Genomic DNA, 19322 nt, shown 5'->3' on the forward strand with positions numbered 1-19322 from the left:
ATCCTTTTCCCCCTCCAAGAAAGGGCACTATCAGTGTAATGAACTGGAGTTACGGGATGGGGTGGGTGGGGAGGAAAACCCTTCTATCTCTGCTAGTCCATCCTGAGAGTCTAATTTCCACAGCGCAATGGACGAAAGCACCACCAGCGAGTTACCCCATTGCCCAGCAGCCTGGGTCGTCTCACTCATGAAACCATGCGATGCAGAGATATCTGCAGCTGCCAGCTCTATCCCAGGGCCTGGCTCTTTCACTCTTGGGTTCAGCTGTGGCCCTTTATGACTTCCCCCAGAACTGACACATCACCAGGAAGACCTGAAGAGCGGGGAACGTGAAGTTCCCCTCGCCTTTGCAAGAGTTTGGCTCCATCCTTCTAGCTTTTGTCTGTTTAAATATCTCTTCTTTGATGCATATGGGAGATCTAGAGATAAGCAACCCCCAACGTAGCAGAGCTCTTCCCTGGAGTGGGGCTTTGGCCAGGCTTCCCCACCTTCTCACCTTTTAACCCATCTGGCAATCAACTGGATTGCCTTGCCTGATGGAAACTCAGAGCATCCCCATCCTCACTGGCGTCCCGATGCCAGTCACTCCCCAAAGGTCTACAGCACTTGCACCCATGCATGGGCAAGAGGGTCTAATGACCCTGACCACAGAAGGTGGCTGGTGGAAGGGAGGGCAACAGCCAGTTCTCATGATGGAAGGGGATCAACCTCTTCCCTCTCTCCTAAATAAGGGTCAGACACCAAGGCCAGCTGGAAAGCACTGACAAATCAGGAAACATCTGCATGCTCTTGAAGAGCAACATCTGGGTTGTCTATCAGAGTGGGTGAAAACATGTTTGGCTATTAAGGTTCTTTCTTCTTTCCTGCAACTTTCTTATTTCCAAGCCATCTCTTCCTGTTTTAGAGCGGAGCCCACTGGGCAGGACACAGGGCTAAGCCGGGGCTCGCAGAGCAGCTCCTCCCCTGACACTGCATGGGGCGGTAAGACCTTGCTCTGCCTGAGTTATTAAAGTACTAATTCCAGCCCGCAGGGGCTCCTCGGGCATCTCATTTCATCTCCCCGTGTCCGGAGTCTTACCTTTGCCTCAGCTGTGTGATCACCAGCTGCCCTGTGAGGAGAGAGAACAACCTTTAGCACCGACCCAACTCAGAACAGTCCGAATTGGCAGGGTGGGACTTATTGGCATGGACCTTATTAAAAAGGATGCTTGCCCCTCCCCCATTGTTCTAGGTTAACACTAGAATATTAAATTGCAGGCCATACATCACTAATGGCTTCTAGACCAGGGGGAGACATGTTCTAGACCCCAGGGCACTGTCCCATGCTGCTGGGTTCTAGGCTATGAGCACAGTCTGCTAGGTTCCAAAATATGGTCCTAGGGTACAGGTTACCAGGTTCTAGGATAGGGGGTGCTAGGTTTCAGGCCACCTGTTGCTGGGTTCCAGATTACAGGAACATATAACAGGTTCATGGACCATGGCAGGCCAAGTCATGGAGTATAGGCCACTAATCTCACAAAACGACATCCAGGCAACTCTCTACATAACACCTGGGATGCTGGCTTGCAGGCCATACAAAGCAAGGTTCCACAGATCTCACGCTGAATGCATACAAACCCTGCTGTGTTCACCGGAGTCTCTCCGATCTGGGAGCTCGTGATCCATTGGGTCTCATCCACAGTGGTGCGGGCATGCGGCAGCCTTCCGATGTCCTTCACGGTCATGATGAGGTGCCGTGAAGACTTCAGCAACTTCACCGCCTCGTCGTGGGGGATGCTGAGGAAGCTTCTGCCGTTCACCTCCAGGATCTGATCTCCCACCTGCAGACACAGGGAGAAATGAGTGCCCTGGGTGAGCCTGGCAGACCTCCCAAGCATCTCTTCATGTTAGAGCCAAGCATTCCTCTCGCTGGTGTTACCAGGTATCCACCGCGTATCCTGGTGTCATGCCTTATCTACAGAGCAGTGCCCCTCTCCTGACATTACTGCATCTCTAGCGTTTCCTTTCTTCTTGATACAGCTGCAAAACCGCTTCCTGTGATGGTCACCACCTTGGCCAACTCACTGGGGTGTTGAACTGGAGACCCGCAGAACTAAAGGCGTGAGCTACTACAGCTTAAGCTAAATCACCCAACTCATCTCCTCAGTGGACCAGGCATAGAGAGGGACCCATAACACACGCTCATCACTGGGTTACATTTTCATCCTCCTTAAGTAATGCTGAATCACCAACACTCACGGGGTAAGATATGCTAAAGGGATCAGCGGCCTTTAGCAAGTGAAGGTGTGAGTCTAGCATGGGTATACCTACCTGGGCTAGCTTTAATCTAGCTAGCATGGGTAACGATAGTCGTGTAGAGATGGTGGCACAGGCTAACAACCAGAGTACAAGCTGGCCAGGAAGCCTGGGTATGTACTTGGGTTGGTAGCCCATGCTGCTACAGCTACACTGTTACTGTATGCCTACACATGCTACAATCACACCTTCCCTTGCAGTGTAGACGTACTCTTAGAAGGACCAACTAAGTGGCTGGGTTTTCCAAAAAGTTCAGCACCTGGGGTACACGCCGGGTGCTGAGTGCTTTGAAAACCTGGCCCTTATTTAGGTGTCTAAATAAGGCTACACGGCAATCAGACACCTGCGGCTGGCCCGTGCCAGCTGACTCGGGCTAAGAGGCTGTTTTATTGCAGATATTTAGCCTTGGGCTGCAGCACAAGCTCAGGGACCCTCCCACCTCACAGGGTCCTAGAGCCAAGCCTGAATATTTACACTGCAATTAAACAGCCCTGCAGCCGGAGTCAGCTGGCACAAGCCAGCCATGGGTTTTTAACTCCATGTGTAGCCATGCTCTACACAGGAGTGGAGCTCTTCTGAAACCCTGGTTCCAACTGTGCGTGATGAGCAGTCACTATCCGGTTGCCAACTGGGCACAGAAGTGAGGGATGAATGTCACTTTGGGGCAAATACGGATTGGCTGGTTTTTGTTTTTTTAAATGGAACATAGTTTCGTATTTTTCACCGACTGAGTATTTTCCCCGGCCACCTCTCTGCTGACTGCTTCGGTCTACCCCACTGTCCTGCTGTGACCTCCCAATAATCCCTCCCTCCTTGAGTTCAACCTCTGCATTTAAATTAGCTCCAAGCTTGCCCTCAAATTCTCTCGCAGTTCCTCCTCTCTGGCAAGAAGCTGAGCTAGCAGGGTTTCTCCTCTGCCTGGTGTCTCCGTATCACAATGCTGTCCTTAGCCGGACGCAGAAATCAGTCGGATGGTCCCTGGTTAGCTGTATTTGTCACCCAATAGACATGTAGGCAATTAAAGGCTTTGGCACTCCAGTGGGGCAGGACTGCATTGATTCCTCTGGTAGCCAATCTGTGTCTCTGCTGACGGCTTCTATAGCTGGGACCTGCCATGAGCTAACACACTCTGCAACCTCTTCTCTTTGTGCTCCCTGGGAGAATCACCTGTTTTATTACCATCCTGGCCCTGCGAGTCTAAGCCTCATCTCATTCAAGCCAGCAGGATCTGGCCCTAGGTTCACTGGCTGGATTAACACTGTCCCCTTATTCTGTAATCACTCCTAAACCCCCAGCTGATTTCCGAGCCCCCACATGGCGCTTACAAACCAAGCCAATTAAACAAATCAGCCAGGAGCTGGGAAAACACTCCACTCCCCTGATCAGTGCTCTGTTCACCCTTCCAAGTCCGGATGAAATCTGGGCTTGGTTCCGTTTTGAGCTGCAAACCCTGCTCCGCGGCTCTGGGTAATTCACTCCCGGGGGCGCACATTCTACATGATACATTGCATGTTTTTTAACAACTCTCCTCTGTTAATCCATTTGCACCCTTTGCCCACTCAGAGCAAGAAGTGTAGCTGCCTCCCATGGGTTTTTCATTAGTTTTCCTCTTGCAATTGTGTGTCTGCAGTGGTAGCGAACTTGTCTGCAAAGGAGTCACAGCCTGGACTGTGCCTCCTGTATCCATGCTCATTATTTTGGCTTCAGCTGTAGCTGACTGAATCGGAGTAGCAATGGTTATTGCTTTTTCTAGTGTAAGCTGTGGTTCTGAAGTAAGCGTTCTCTTACACGAAGCATGGTTGTTTTCTCAATGAGCTGGTCTCCAATCATCTCATCTGCCATATTCCCAAAGTCACAAATTACAATCAGACTCCTCAGGGAAGCAATATACTGCTTTATAGTTTCCCCTGGTTTCTGCTCACGCTGGTGAAATCTGTAGCAATTAGCTACTACATTCACTTTTGGCACTGAAACATTCTTTAATGCAGTGAGTGCAGGCTCATATTTATCATCTGCAAGGGGAAAAGTGTAAAATATATGCTGCCCTTCTGCTCCAAGGCAGTGGATTAGCAGAGCACGCTTTCTTACTTCAGAAATCTCTGTAGCACTGACTGCAAGCAGATAAATCTCAAACATATGGATCCAGGTAGTAAAAGCAATTGGAGGCTCACCTGGGCTTTGCAGAAAGGGTGCAGGTGCGTTCAGAGGCAGAAGATCCATCCTCGTTGCCAAAATATTGTATCAACCAGGCAAGATACTAACAAGCTTCAACAGCTTGTTCAAGAGGTTTCCACTTTATTTTTAAATAAAATAGAGCAAAACTCTATTCGCTCTATGCTGTTGCACCCTCGGTAGCTCTCTCCCAGCCTCTCAACTCCTCCTCCCTCCCTCTTGTCCTTTCAGACTCCCAACAGCCAGTGCACCCAATTCTAATAATTACAAGCAACATCTAAACACCACAGTTGGCCTCTTGGAGCTTCATCACACCGTCTCAGGGGAAACCAATGTATAATCTCTTTGGATCAGGCTTCCATGCTGCTGGAGACTGTCACCTTGCAGCCAGATGGTGGCTGCCTGGAGTGTCACATGGATGCATCATTTTCAGCACACCTGAGAGTTTTCTCTGCAGCAAGGAGTCCATCTCTTGGCATGACAGGGCACAGCCCTTAGCAAACAAGGGTGCAGCCGACACCTTGCTCTCACTCCCTGTCTTGAAAATCTAATGGGGAGTCACCTGCAGAGAGAACAATTGGCCACTTCAAACGTTTCACTAGCCTAAATATCCTGGCAACATCAGAGACAGAACTCAGATCCTGAACCTCCTGCAAAAGCACAGAGACTACCAGCTGAGCTAAGGGAGAATCCCCATCAGCTGTTAGCAGTATAACATATATGACACACAGTGCTGAGCAGTGCTGATTCTATGCAGTAAAGGGCGCTGGGGACACATTGGTCAGTTCAGCACGGTCACTGTGAACTTAGTTCTTCCTGGTGGAGTTTTGCTCTATGTTTGTGGCTTTATGTTAGCACTAGGCACCCATACAGTTAGCCAAAATGGGCCAAGCTGTGAACCTTGAAGGAGCTTGTATCCAGGGTTCCAGTCCAGACCAATCTCCCCACTCCATTTATTAATGTGCAGTGCTCCGAAATCCCCCTAAGTTAAAAATAACGCCAAACTATGCAAAGACAGAGGTCTTCTCCACCCGCTGTGAGTCCTCCTGAGCGGAATGCTGACAGCGGACACCTTTTCAATCTCTGTCCCTGCTCACTTGCATGCAGTCGACTGGCCATAAAGCACCCGGCAACAGTATGAGAGAATCATAGAATCATAGAATATCAGGGTTGGAAGGGACCCCAGAAGGTCATCTAGTCCAACCCCCTGCTCAAAGCAGGACCAATTCCCAGTTAAATCATCCCAGCCAGGGCTTTGTCAAGCCTGACCTTAAAAACCTCTAAGGAAGGAGATTCTACCACCTCCCTAGGTACATCCCTCATTGCAGTCTCTGGGGTTAATTCCACAGTGTCTCACTCCTGCTTCCAAATCCAGGCCAGCTTTGGGGTTGAGGACAGGGACAAGACATCATCTTTCTTCTGCCTCTTTATCCCCCCGTCCTTTAATTAAAATAATCTGTCATTTCACTTCATGGCCCATAGTTCCACTGTAAAGGAGGCTTCCTCAGGCTGCTCCACACTGCTTGATATGCACCATTGTTTTGGGCCTTTTTTTTTTTTTTAACTTGGCTTCCAGTGTATCCAAGTCAGCTTTCTCCCTCCACACTGTGTCACAATCCTCTAAGTTTCTGATAAGTGGCGGCTTTGAAACAGCTCCTTCATATCTGCTTAACCACAGCCTTCTCTTTAGACCTTTGTTCTGACAAAGCTGTTGCCTTTATGCTTTGATTTCAGTGGAACAAACCGTTCCCTTCAGTAACTCCCTGTCTGGAGGGGACCTAGAATTTCTGAAGCTAAAGATAATAAAATGAAAAATCAATTCCAGTGTGGCTCATTCTGCCCATCATGGTGGGGCTCAGAGCTGGCCAGCTGGGTCTTGGGGGTCCTCCGGGCGCCGTGGGGCCAGCCGGGGTTCGGAGCTGCTCCAGGTGCCGGCTGTCTGGCTGGGGTTCGGGATTGCTCCAGGTGCCAGCCGGGGTTTGGAGCTGTGCCTGCAGTCCAGCTTGCGAGAGGGGGGCAGCAGAAGGGGCAGAGCCATGGGTGGAAGAGACAGGGCCGGGGCTAGCCTCCCCGAACAGGAGGTGCATACACTGCCCATGAGTTTTATTGCTGTTAATTCCACTGATTTCAATGCGACTGGGAGCAGAATCTGGCCCGGTGTGTCAAGGACAAAGCATCAGGAGACCCAGGTTCTTTTCTTGACACTGACTCACTTGCAAAAGTCATTTAACATCTGTGCCAGTGGGTGTGGGGATAATGATCAGTCTTGTAGGGATCAGCTGGCTTACGCCGCCCCCATTATCACAGTATCTGAGTCTCACCCAAACCTTGAGTATGACAGCACCAGCACCCTCAATTTATAGATGGGGAGCTGAGACACAGAGACTAAGTGACTTGCCCAAGAATTAAACTCGGGTTTGCCAAGCCTGCGACTAGCATCCTAACCACCGGCCCGGCCTCTCTTCAGAACAATGTTCATGCAACCTTGGCGAAGTCCACCGAGAAAAATGCTACCCATCATTACTGCATTTATTACTGTGTGTGTCAGGGCAGGGGCGGGAGCTGCCAATTACCATACGCCACGTGGCACCAGAAAGTATTGCGGCCTCGGCCTCGAAAGGTCTCTCGTTGGGCAACACTGGAGCAAGGCCCAGGCCAGTCTCTACTCTCCAAACGTTAAGATTTCAGCCTGAGTTCCCCAGCCTGCCGGGAAGGGTTTTAAGGGGCTGTTTGTGCTCTAAGGGGGTTAGGTAATCTGGTCACAGTGCATGCTGGCAACAGAGACACTTGCTCTTGTCTGCCTTTGTCATCCTGGTGCCACAATCTCCTGCCGAGCCCCTTAAGATGCAAACGGCTCCTTGAATTGCACTGCCTAATGCTAGCCAGCCTGCGCTTTCCCTCCTGGTGCTGGCTATTTAGACATTCCACAGAACTGATCTGAATGGCCCGGAAGAGACCCCTCTGTTTGCTGGGCGCTAGGGCCTGGCTCACGAGCTCAGTCCTCTTTCCTTCCCAACGCTGCTCCCAGGCGAGGCGCGCACGTTCCACACAGAGCAACATGTTAGAGGGCCAGCTCGCACCTCTCCCTGTCCCAAATACGCGATGTGTAATGGACTATACCTTTAAGAGATTTGGTAATGGATCATACTAGGAAGTGCAAAGGGCTGGATCTGGGTGTGGTAGATGCAGAAGGAGTAAAACGGAAATAAAGGGCTGTTGGACCCTTCTGGCTTGTGTCTCTGTTACACTGAAGCTTCACCCTGGTTGTGTTGCACAGCATTGTCTGATCCATATTGAGGTGCTGTTCCATCCCAGAGATGGCTAGATGTCCGTGGTAGGTGAACCGATCCCTGTGTATAATTTACAAAGTACTCTGGGTTCCTCTGGCGTGAAATCCTCATCCCACAAAGGAGAGTTCTAACTAATGACTTGCTCTCTGCCTGATAAACCAGGACTCATTTGATCCCTTGAGATCTCCAAGAGTGACATGGAAATCATACCGATATTAGTAAATGCACATAACTATGGATTAAACACAAAAGCCTCAGGAAATGAAACCTGCATCATGTGAGGGGGGGAACCCAGGAGAGGCAAGATCTGTGGATGACAAAATTATTCAGACTCAAAGACAACAAGAAGGACCTAACAAATTTGGGGGACTGACTGGGCAAGACAGTGTAGGTAAAATCATTTGTAGAGTAGGGTCACACGCATCGGAAGGAACGACACATGCACTTTGATGGGTGCTAAATTAATAATAACTAGTCAGGAAAAAGATCTCGGCAGCATGGTGGACAGTTCGACGAACATCTGCTCAATATGCAGTGGTGGTTTAAAAAAAAAAGGGGGGGAACAAGATTTCGTGTAAAGCCAGAAATAGAGAATAGCCCCTAAACTGTTCTACAGCTCAACTGTATGCCCTCACCCTGAGCTCACCCTTCAACTCTCCTCTCAGAAAGGATACCAGCAGAAATTGAAAACGTCCCAGGGGAGGGCAAAAAAGATGACTAGCATCATAGAAAGGCTTCCAGGCAAGGACAGAGTAAAAAGATTAGGACTGTCACATTTAGAGCGCAGACATATGAGAGGGGACGTGGCAGAGGTATCCAAAATACTGAATGAGATCGAGAAGATAAGGCAGGTGCTCTCACTTACCCTTTTTCATAAGAAGAGAACAAGAGACATTCGATTAAATGGAAAGGCAGTACATTCTAAACTGATCAAAGGAAATCAGTTGGGATCCTGCACACGATCTGTGGAACTCCGTGCTACAAGTTAGCACTGAGGCTAAAAAACTCAGTCAGCTTTAAGACAGGATTAGGCATTTATAAGAGCTAAAGGCACAGTACTATAACTGAGCCAGCCTGGGTTCTAGTCTCAGCTCTGCGCTTGGCCTACTGGGTGACCTTGAACAAGTCACCTCACCACTGTGCCTCAGTTTCCTCCTCTGTAAAAGGGGATGAAGATACTGACCTCCTTAGTAAAGTGCACTGAGATCTGTAGATATAAATTATTTTACATCCATATAAAATAAGTCCCAGAGTTTTTCATGAGTAGACCGCCAAGTGCTTTACAAAGGTCAGAATCATTAGCCCTACTTTACAGACGGGAAACTGAGGCACAGGGAAGTGAAGTCATTTCCCAAGGTCACCCAGCAGGCCAGTGTCAGAGCCAGGAATAGAACCCATATCTCACAATTCCCAGGCCAGGGCTCTAACCAGTAGACCACAGTGCCTCTCCTTCTATAGTTAAAACTAGAATAAAAAAGAATCTGTAAGGGCTACAAGCCCTCATGCTTCAGGTCCTGAACAAACCAGTAGCTGGTGGGGGTAAGGCAGAAACTTTCTTTGCGAGCAGGTTATTCCATAAGTGTCCAATGTCTGCTACAGATATAGAGCCCCAGTCTCTTCCTACGTGCAACTCCCCTGGAGTCAAACCGGGGTAAAGCCAGCATGAGTTGAGAATCAGGCCCAACGTTTTCTGAATTCTGTATAACTGCAGGTGTGTTAGAAACAGGTCCTGCATCTGCCATCTCTGCAGAACCACCCCATCATGTGCTATTGCAGCTGAGGGCATCTGACTATTGTCTCTCTCCAGCAAACAGGTCTGATGCAGTAACCCACGCCTCATTCATGCAGCCCACATGAAAATGGCACTTTCCAGCAAGTTAAGAGTCAGACTGTAACAGCACCCACAACAGGGGCTCAGTCAGCAAAGACAGATGCAGCTGCTCCTCTTGGCTGGATCATTCCCCCATTCTGAATACCACCTCCTCCCTTGCATGGCCTAGCAGAAGGGTAGGCAACCTACGGCTCGCGTGCCGAAGGTGGCATGTGAGCTGATTTTCAGCGGCACTCACGCTGCCTGGGTCCTGGCCAACGGTCCGGGGGGCTCTGCATTTTAATTTAATTTTAAATGAAGCTTCTTAACATTTTAAAAACCTTATTTACTTTACATACAACAATAGTTTAATTATATATTCTAGATTTATAGAAAGAGACCGTCTAAAAAGGTTAAAATGTATTACTGGCACGCAAAACCTTAAACTGGAGAGAGTAAATGAAGACTCGGCACTCCACTTCTGAGAGGCTGCCGACCGCTGGCCTAGCATCTTGCATCGAAGAAACTCAAAGTGCTGTGACAAGAATCATCATCATCCCCAGGCAGCAAGAATTTCCCGTCATTGATCTCATGGTTACAGAGAGGGTTGCTAGGGTTAGATTATTGATTAATGAAATGTCAGATAAACTAAGCTCAAACGGCTTTATTGACCAGAGAAAGGGTTAATATTTTACCCAGTCCTGTGAAGCAGTTTTCAATCTGTGACTGCTCCAAAGGGTGAGCTTCATTTGAGTTATTTGTATAGGGTGCTTGTTTACGACAAGCAGGAGATTAATATACCTCACTCCCTTTTTTGCCCCTGTGTTCCATACAATACCATTCCCGATGCCAGTAGACCATAAAGTACAAATAGTGTTAGACCCACAATGTGAACTACGGTTTTGTATTCCAGTGCCTAGCAACATTCATATATAATACTCCGGAGAGGATCCCACATGCACGTACAAAAAAACCCAGCCTTGAACAATTTAACTCCTCAGTAAATTTCCACAATAAAGCTTAACATAAATGCAAAAGCATGCAAGGGAGTTTGGTTTCTAGCTCAGCATAAGCATCCTGGTTCATTTTATAACACTGGCTAACAGGATGGTGGTAAAACACCTGTAGCAGCTGATGTCCTGCATGGTTGCAGCCCCACCACCCGTGGAGCTGCTAGGAAGAAAGGGCTGGGGTAGACAAGGCTGGAGACTCACTACAAACCATACCAGGAGTCTGAACTTGGGTCTCCTACCTCCCAGTCCCCTTTGTCACTGAGTAGAGCCCACTAGGACATCAGTGTTGGCAGTACAAGGGGACGAAGAAAGGCAATAGTTGTAACATAGCCTCTGAAAGGCAGGGATACAAAACAAGAGCTGGTGACTGGTGGCCTGGAATCACAGCTCGCCACATTTCTATATGGCTTCCTGCTGCCTCTCCTGGGAACAGCAGCAAAGGGTTTGGTGCAAGAGGCTCATAACAATCATTCGCCCTGCTCAGACTTGCTCTGTTCCCTCCTTGGCTTTCCCCAGTGGAAGGTGCTCCAGGATCCGGCGCTGAGTTTCTACGCTGGCTCTGGAAGCAGATCAAGCTGAATGTGTCTAAGTTGGTGGGATACAGAACCCAGGCCAGCTGGAGAAAGAGCTGCAGATGGGGTCAAGCAGACAGCAAACCTGGCAGCCCCGCTGCTTTGTTAGAGTGAGTTTAACTCACAAATATCATGAGTTCTGATGTTCTCAGAGAGCAGAATTCACAAATCCCCTTCACACTCCTCTGGCTTTACACCAGTGTTCAGAAAATTCCTAACCGCCATAGAAACAACTAGGGTAAATTATGCAACAGCCTAACCAGCTAAGACAACAGCATGTCGGGGTGAAGAAGCCTTGAATTAAATGTGCAGTGAGCATCATCTCCTGAGCCTCTTTAATGCACTGAGCAATCCATACTGGAATGGAGTTTTGCTGCTAAAATAAGGAGTGTCTATGGCACTGCAGTACTAAAACGATGAACATTCAAGTTCTATCAAGGAGTTTTATCGCAATTATGAATCTTTAATAGTTTTTCATATCAAGTATTAAATTTTCATATTTTTTTGTACAAGACAGATATGCAGTTTTAATGAGCCATCTGATAACTATTTCATAGAGGTCCAAAATACCAGCAAGCCCTTTCCATAATAAGGAGTCTAGGGAGGGGATCAGACAAAGGAAATGAAGGAGAACTAGCACCATGATTAGATCTCCAGGGCAGATGCCTGTGGTGGGATGCAGCACAAAGAGTTTGTGCTGTTGTAACAGCGCCTTAGGGTGACAGGAGAACACAGTCTTAGCCAGCAGTTTCTGGTGCTGTTTTGTGTGGGGTCCAGCAGAAGGGACACTAACTTGGACTCAGAAGACCTAGGATCTTGTTGTCTCTGCCACTGACCTGCTGTGTAACCTCTATCAGCAACCTGTTTCACCTCCTGCTTGCCCTTTGGCTATTTAGCTTATAAAATATTCATGGCAGAAACGGTTTCTTACTATGTGTTTTGTATAGTGCCTACCATCATGAGGCCCTGATCTCCATTAGGGCCTGCAAGTGCTATTGGAATAATAATAAGAGAGGAGAAACTACAGGCAAAATACACCTATCAGTTACAGATCCTGTAAAATAGTTATTGATGAAAAGCAAATGATGGAATACTTGGGAAAACTGAGCATACACAAAATCAATCAGCGTGTATGATACACATTTTTTGCCAGGGATTTTACTAATTAACACCAATAACCATTTTTCATAAACCAAGGACAACTAATGACCGGTGAAGGGAAAATGTAGTACCAGGTTTGGTTTTGTTTTTTAAAGTTGATCCTGGCAATTACTGTGCTGTAACTCTAGCTCCTACAAGGGGAATAGAGGCAGAAATAAGAGGAGAAGTATTCAGAGAGAAAAATCACCACAGTGGACATTGTGGGACATATTTTCAAAGGGCTCATCACATTGGGTGTCAACACCGGGAACTACTGGGAGCTGAGCACTTTTGAAAATCTGCCCCAAAATATTGGTGCTGAGCACCACCCATAGAGGGCAATGGAACCAGCAGCAAGAAGTGGGATGAGTTCATAAAGAGCAAATCTTGCTGGACAATCTTGGTGGCTTGTTTGGAGAGAATTGCAAGATGACTAGATGAAGGGAGGTGCAGTGGCTGGAATACAGATGGATTTCGGTAAAGAATTTGACACTGCACCTTGAAAAATTAATTCAAACTGGCTTGGGGAGGAAGGCAGCCACATGGACTGAACGCGAGCGAAAAGCCTGGAAACGGAAAGGTAATGCTAACTAGCATTTAATTGATCTGGGAGCAAGGTGGCTAATGGGATGCTACAGGAGTCAGTGTTAGGACTGGCCTCATTTAACATCATTAATATACCAGAAGATGAAGGTGAAATGACATTAATATTAAACTAGAAGGAGTTGCAAACCGCAGCCAGGATAGGACTAATACAAAGATCTAGAGAGATTCAAAATATGGTCAGAAAAGAAAAAAAAAAAAAAGAATCAACTTGGACGAATGTGATCTAATATATAAGGGCATATAACCGGAGACACCAGATGCAGTCAGTGGGAGGCAGTAATATTGAACAGACCTAGAGTGATGGTGGATAGCAAATGAGACCAATGCACTTGTCGTTGGGCACATGCAAAGGCATCTAATTGCAGAGCAGGGAAGTCAGAGCCCCTCTCTATGGAGCTGGTCCAGTGCCCATTAAAACTAGCGAGAGTCTTTCCATTCACTGCACTGAGCTCTGATGAGACTCTGTATGCAGCGGCTGACCAATCACACCTGGAACATGTTCTGAGGCTAGTACTTCTGAATTGCAGTAGGATTTTAATTAGCTGGCAGTGGGCTTTCACCGAATGTTTTGCATTGTCCGTGTAAGGATCAGGAAGCCTTTAACAAATCTTGCCCCTGTGAGTAAGTAGTATTTCCATTGGGCTTTGGGGGTACTTGAAGCACAGAGAGGCTAAGGATGATGCTTTCAAGACTAAGAAAGTACAATGCCCACTGGCTCCTTGGCAGCTCAGACAATGTTCAGCTCCGTGGGAGCCGAAATTTACACATTTAAACCCCTATTTATGCTCTCCTCATTTGTTTATTGTCTCCATTGGCTGCTTTTCACCAAATACTGTTTGTTTGTAAGTGACTTATCCCAGGTCACACTGGGAACCTGTGGAAAAGCTGGGAATGAAACCCACATCTCCTGAATCCCAGCCTAGTACCTTAACCATAAGGCCATCCTTTAGATGGCTGATATTTGTTGGCTCCTTGGGTGAACACTTAATAGGACTGGAGTTAATGATTCACTTATAAAATTATCATTCACCATATTAAATATAGCTGAGGGCAGATAATGTAGTTTAATATGCATAGAGATAACCGGTAATTTAGGACCTTATCCAACGCCAATTGACGTCAGCTGGAGTCTTTCCATCAACTCCAACAGATGTTGGATCATGCCCCTAGGGAACAGAAGTCTTTCTATTTGCCTGGTATAACCCGTTACTTGGAAGGACTTGTTTAACTTCAGTTTCTTTCCACATTTTAGAATCAGGTCTCTCTGTGCCTCTGCCTATCTTAGCTTAGGGAGTATGCATATACATTCTACAGTATCATTTTACGTGGATAATAACAAGACACAGAGACCCCTTTCTGTTCCTCCCGCCACCAAAGATTTCCAAATTTACAGCTTGCAGTGTACGGAAATCAGGGAGAAGGAACTATATAGAAGGATGCAGACCCTGGTGTTTAGCAAAGCGTCCGGCTTCTGGCACGCACAAATCAGCTACAGGGAAACAGCACAGCGAGGAGCAAGGCATAAAGAATCAATAAGCAGAGATATAATGTGAAGACAATGCTCGCGGCACGAAGCCTTGCATAGAAAACACCGCCACCTCTTAAATCCTCACTGGCTAACGTGGAAGAAAATAACACAGGATTAGACAGTGCATTTTTATAGAAGTGTCTTCAATTATTTCCTTCCCTCCACCGCCTGGGAGATGAAATGATAGGTGGAGAGAGAATGCTGTGTATTATAAATGGAAATAATCGGAGAGGGTGATAATAGAAGGCTGTATTCTTATATGGCTGCTATTATTTTTTCCTATACGTATTTCCCTTAGCCCAGATGTTCCATTAGCTGCTCTGGCCTCCTGGCTGAGCTAGGGAAAGTAGCAATTTTCTCTGGGTGGTGATGGGGGCCGGCTGGGGGAGCTTGGTGGAACATGGAGGCATCGATTATGAAAATAATCTCAGGGAATGGGCACCAGTTCCCCTCCCTCTCCTGCCATTAATCTTGCAGTGTTTACAAGGGGGAGCCTGATAAGTCGGTGCTGGGGACACACAGGTTTGATCTCACCTCAGCCCAGTGACTTGCGTTCTGTCCGAAGGCAGCCCTGGGTGGCACGTCTGTTTTCTCTTTACTTTAGGGGGAGAAATGCAGCTGCTGGGCAATGGTAAATATGAGTGGGATAACAGTGCTGCCCTTCCATTTCATCCGCTACGTAGCACTGTTCCCACTGCCCCTCGTGTACATGAACTAGGGGAAGTGTCAATGTCTCCCCAGGGCCAGGGGTGAGCCTTTAACTCAAAGAACAGCTGTTTAAAAAGTTCTGGCATGTGGGCAGAGTGGTTCCAAAGGGAGAAGCCCACAATTCCAGAGGCCATGTGACAAGGGTGGTATAAACACTGAATAGAATGACGATGGTCCAGCATGGGAGGTTTGTAGGGCCAGCTGGGAGTAGAAAGACTGAAGGAAGATTAGCTCTCAGTCTTTGTAAGGGATCTACCTGGCCCCCAACACTGCAGTATTGGAGTACCTCAATCTTTAATGGGTTTATCTGCACAATAACCTGTGAGGCAGGGCAGTGCTATCATCCCCATTGTACAGATGGGAAACTGAGGCAACAACAAGTTGAATGATTTGCCCAAGGTCACACAGGAAGCCTGTGGCAGAGCAGGAATGGAACTGGATCACCCCAATCCTGGATGAGCCCCCTAACCCTTGGCCCATCCTTCCTGTCCAGCCTCCACTCTCAGGCAATTTAGCACACGCTGCAGTAGTGACAGAAGGGCAGTGCCATGAGGATGTGGGATTAGCGCTCCACTGCAGAAAGTTTAGCAGTCAGGTAGTGGGAGTCATTTGCCAGCCCATCACAGGGGCAGTGGGATCAAGGTGGATTACACCTTGATCTCTGATAATCCAGGCCTTTGTCTATGTCTTGAGGGAACACAAACAGCAGATTACAAGGAGTTTGTTACCCATCAGCCCTACACTGAAGCAACAGATACAGTCTTATCAATAAATTTCCAAGGGAACCCCCACAACACCTTACCCTCAGTTGCTGCTGAATCGCTCTGAACCAGAGATGAGGAGCACGAAGTTGCGACCCTGAGGAGATGGGCCATTTACAGAAAAGCCAAACATAACTGGGTTATTTTGAGCAGCACAGCCAGAAATTACAACCCGTAAACCTGCTTCTGAAACACGCTCCCAATCAGAGGAGCTAAGGACTATTCCAGAGTCCAGTGGGTCTCTTTACAACTTTACTGTCTGATATTACATCATTTTCTACCGCATCTGCCCCCAAAGCCTGAGCCATCAGCTGAGCTCCTGCATTTCCCCTGCCGAGACCTCTCTCCTGGCTAATGACTGGGCTCAGGGAGTCCTTCGAACCAAGCAGAAAAAAGACCTTGCCTAATGCTACCTCAACAGTGACCGTGCACCAACCCCTGGGCATGGGGGCAACGCAGCTGCAGAGAGAATGCCATGGGAGATGCTGTAGCAGATCCTCGGAGATTCCTCGTATCGCTGAGAAAACCCTGAAGCAGGTGTTGGTCCTAACAGTAGGAATTGAATACGGAGATGCGGAAGTGGCCAGAAGCAGATGTAAGCCACATCAATTTCGGCTGCCCGCAGACGCGCTCTGGCTCAGCCCTGCATTTGCCACCTACGGTGCCGATCGTTAATGGAGATTACTCTTGCAAATGTCACTGAAGCAGAAGGAACCCAACACAGACATAGTGTCCTGCCAGCTGCTGCTACTGCGAACCCAGGCCCCCGAAACCCAGCATCACTGCAGCTACTGCAGACTCCCAAGGAAGTACCGAGAGGAAGAAGTTCAAAACTGCAGCTCCAAGCGGCTAGCAGTGGCAGGTTTCTTTGATCAGGCTGGAATGAGAAAGATGCACTGGGTGGGGGCATCAAAGCCAGTCACTTTAATAGGAAAAAGTCTCCTCTCTTGCAGCATGGGGAGGCGGGACAGTGAGACTTGCTTTTCCCTCCAGACGCCCAGCTTTGATTGCCGCCTAGGATTTCGACGCTGGGCTCGCTCCCAGCCCAGCTCCGGGTGGCGAGACTTCCATTCGGATTGGAAGCAAGGTCACACGGGTCGCCACGTGGCGTGCACTAGTGCCGAACGGCAGGTGCCGCCTGCTCCGGAGGGCTGCGTCCGTTGTGTACAGCGCGCCTAATGGGATGCTACAGGGGTCAGTGTTAGGATTGCGGAGGTGGACTCCGAGAGGCCCAGGGCAGCGGCTGGGTTACCGCGTCGGCAGCACGAGCTCCGAGACCCACATCGGTTTGAACTCCTGCTCTGTAAATGCATTCTCAGCGCCCAGATGAGCCCCAAACCTACCTCCCCCCCGCACACTTACGCGCTCGCATCTCACCTTCAGGCCTGTGCTCTCCGCTTCCGAGCCCTTATCCACGCCGGTGATGTAAATGCCCAGCGCGTATTCTGCTCCTCCTCGGATCATGAGGCCCAAGGACTTCCCTTCGTTCAACACCAGGTTCACCTGCGGAGAGGGAGAGCTGGTATTTACGGAGCCCTGGAGACGTGCCAGATACTTTACGGGTGCAGGGAAGAGGCACTGCCCCTACCCCAAGTCTGGGACAACATGGCGTCCAACCGCTGGCCATCGAGGCTGGTCCTGGCTCGAGGGAGATGGTGTTTAGAAGACAGCGTGTACCTAGAATCGGAGAATCTGGCTGATTATGAACTGAAAATGTGCTCCTTGTACAGGGTCTGAATCAGCCCCTTTGCTATGAGGAGGAGAGAGGGGGCAACGCCTCCCCAGCCCCTCCAGCCATCTCCCCTGCAGCCCCCGAATGGTTCTGGTGTGATGCGGGCGCAGTCTGAGCCGCGGCAGTCCCTTCCCTGCTACGGCAGCGCTGCAGCGCCCCACCTGGCTGCCTGCTGCATTGCAAGGGAGGGGCGGGAGTCATTCCAGTGCAGGGGTGGCCAGCCTGGGGCTCCGGAGCCCCACGTGGCTCTTCAGACGTTAATATGCGGCTCCTTTTCTAGGCACTGACTCCGGGGCGGGAGCTACAGGCGCCAGCTTCCCAATGTGCCCAGGGGGTGCTCACTGCTCAACCCCTGGCTCTGCCACAGGCCCTGCCCCCACGCCACCCCTTCCTGCCCCCTCCCCTGAGCTGGCCGTGCCCTCACTCCTTCCCTCCCTCCCAGAGCCTCCTGCATGCCACGAAACAGCTGATTGGTGGGACTGCTGGGGGGTGGTAGGCGCTGGGAGCGGCGGGGGGTGGGGGTTGGGGGGGCTGCTGACGTATTACTGTGGCTCTTTGGCAAGGTACATTGGTAAATTCTGGCTCCTTCTCAGGCTCAGGTTGGCCACCCCTGTTCTAGTTGCTCCTTTTGCCGACTTTCCTGCCACGCTAGCGGAGACCCGGGGAGAGCAGGATGGCGAGGGACTGGCTCCAGGGTGAGGGAAATAGCTGAAGGATTGGTTGTGGGCCCTTGCCATGTTTGTGTGGGTCATTATGACAAACAAAAATAGCAAAAAGAAGAAAGGTCTCTCCAACCTGGAGCATGTGGTATAAAGTAGAGCCTGCCACATTCAGCACTAACATGTGTCAGACCTGACCGCTCTGGATCTGAAAAGTCATTATGGAGTCCAGAGCAGGAAGTGGGAGGGGGAAGATAGAGGGCAGGGGCCAGGCTGTTTGGGGAGGCACAGCCTTCCCTACCCAGCCCTCCATATAGTTTTGCAACCCTGATGTGGCCCTTGGGCCAAAAAGTTTGCCCACCCCTGTGCTACTGGGAGCGGGGCTACAATTTATCTTCCATGCACAGCCAGGCTGGGGCCCTGGGAGTCAGAGGGTCAGCCACGTGTCAGTTGGCTCAAAATTGAGGCTAGACAGTAAAGGCCAAGATTGGGCAGACCACAGCCTTTGGATTGAAAAGGCAGCTTCATTTGGTCAAAGGATAATCTGGCAACAAGCCCACATGCCCCACAGCCTTTAAAATGCTGTTCATTCTGGAAAAAAAAAAACAAACCACAGGGGAAATATGAACCATCAGGGAGCTAAGAACAAATAGAAGTTTGAAGAGGACATTCATCTTTACTATACTAACTCAATCCGAAGCGATAGGGGGAGGGCGCGCTGTCTGTGTAAATCCAAAACCAGCTGTGTAATAAAAGGATTGAGATGCATTTTGCCTATTTCTTTTATGTTCCTAGGAAAGAGGACTCCCAAATACCTGACTTGCACCTGCTGCCAGCAAAAAGTGTTACCCAAGAGGTGGCAACATGCACCCATCTAGAGACACTGAGCACCTCTGACATGTGCCAAGCCATTGATACCCTGCGATTTCCCCAACCAATTCAATAGTTTGTAGAATCTGTGGGGGATGGCCTGCAGGGGTTTGTTGATGAATAAAGGTAAATCAGCATAGAGGCATATTTTTGTCTCTCGGAGCTC

The 19322-nt window shown here is 49.0% G+C and overlaps 1 protein-coding gene across 3 annotated transcripts in view; it reads right to left on the bottom strand.

The window, feature by feature from the left end:
* The window catches only part of WHRN (whirlin), a 108778-nt gene that overhangs the window by 40934 nt on the left and 48522 nt on the right, over positions 1–19322 (bottom strand). For all 3 annotated transcript variants that reach the window (XM_084650499.1, XM_084650498.1, XM_084650497.1), the window contains 3 exons: positions 17273–17398; positions 1618–1820; positions 1079–1109 (listed from right to left, as the gene is read on the bottom strand). In XM_084650499.1, coding sequence (XP_084506625.1) covers positions 1079–1109; positions 1618–1820; positions 17273–17398 — 360 coding nt within the window. The remainder of the gene's footprint in view (positions 1–1078; positions 1110–1617; positions 1821–17272; positions 17399–19322) is intronic.

This window comes from Lepidochelys olivacea, assembly GCF_965140295.1.
Source record: "Lepidochelys olivacea isolate rLepOli2 genome assembly, chromosome: 16".
NCBI classification, from domain to species: Eukaryota; Metazoa; Chordata; order Testudines; family Cheloniidae; genus Lepidochelys; species Lepidochelys olivacea.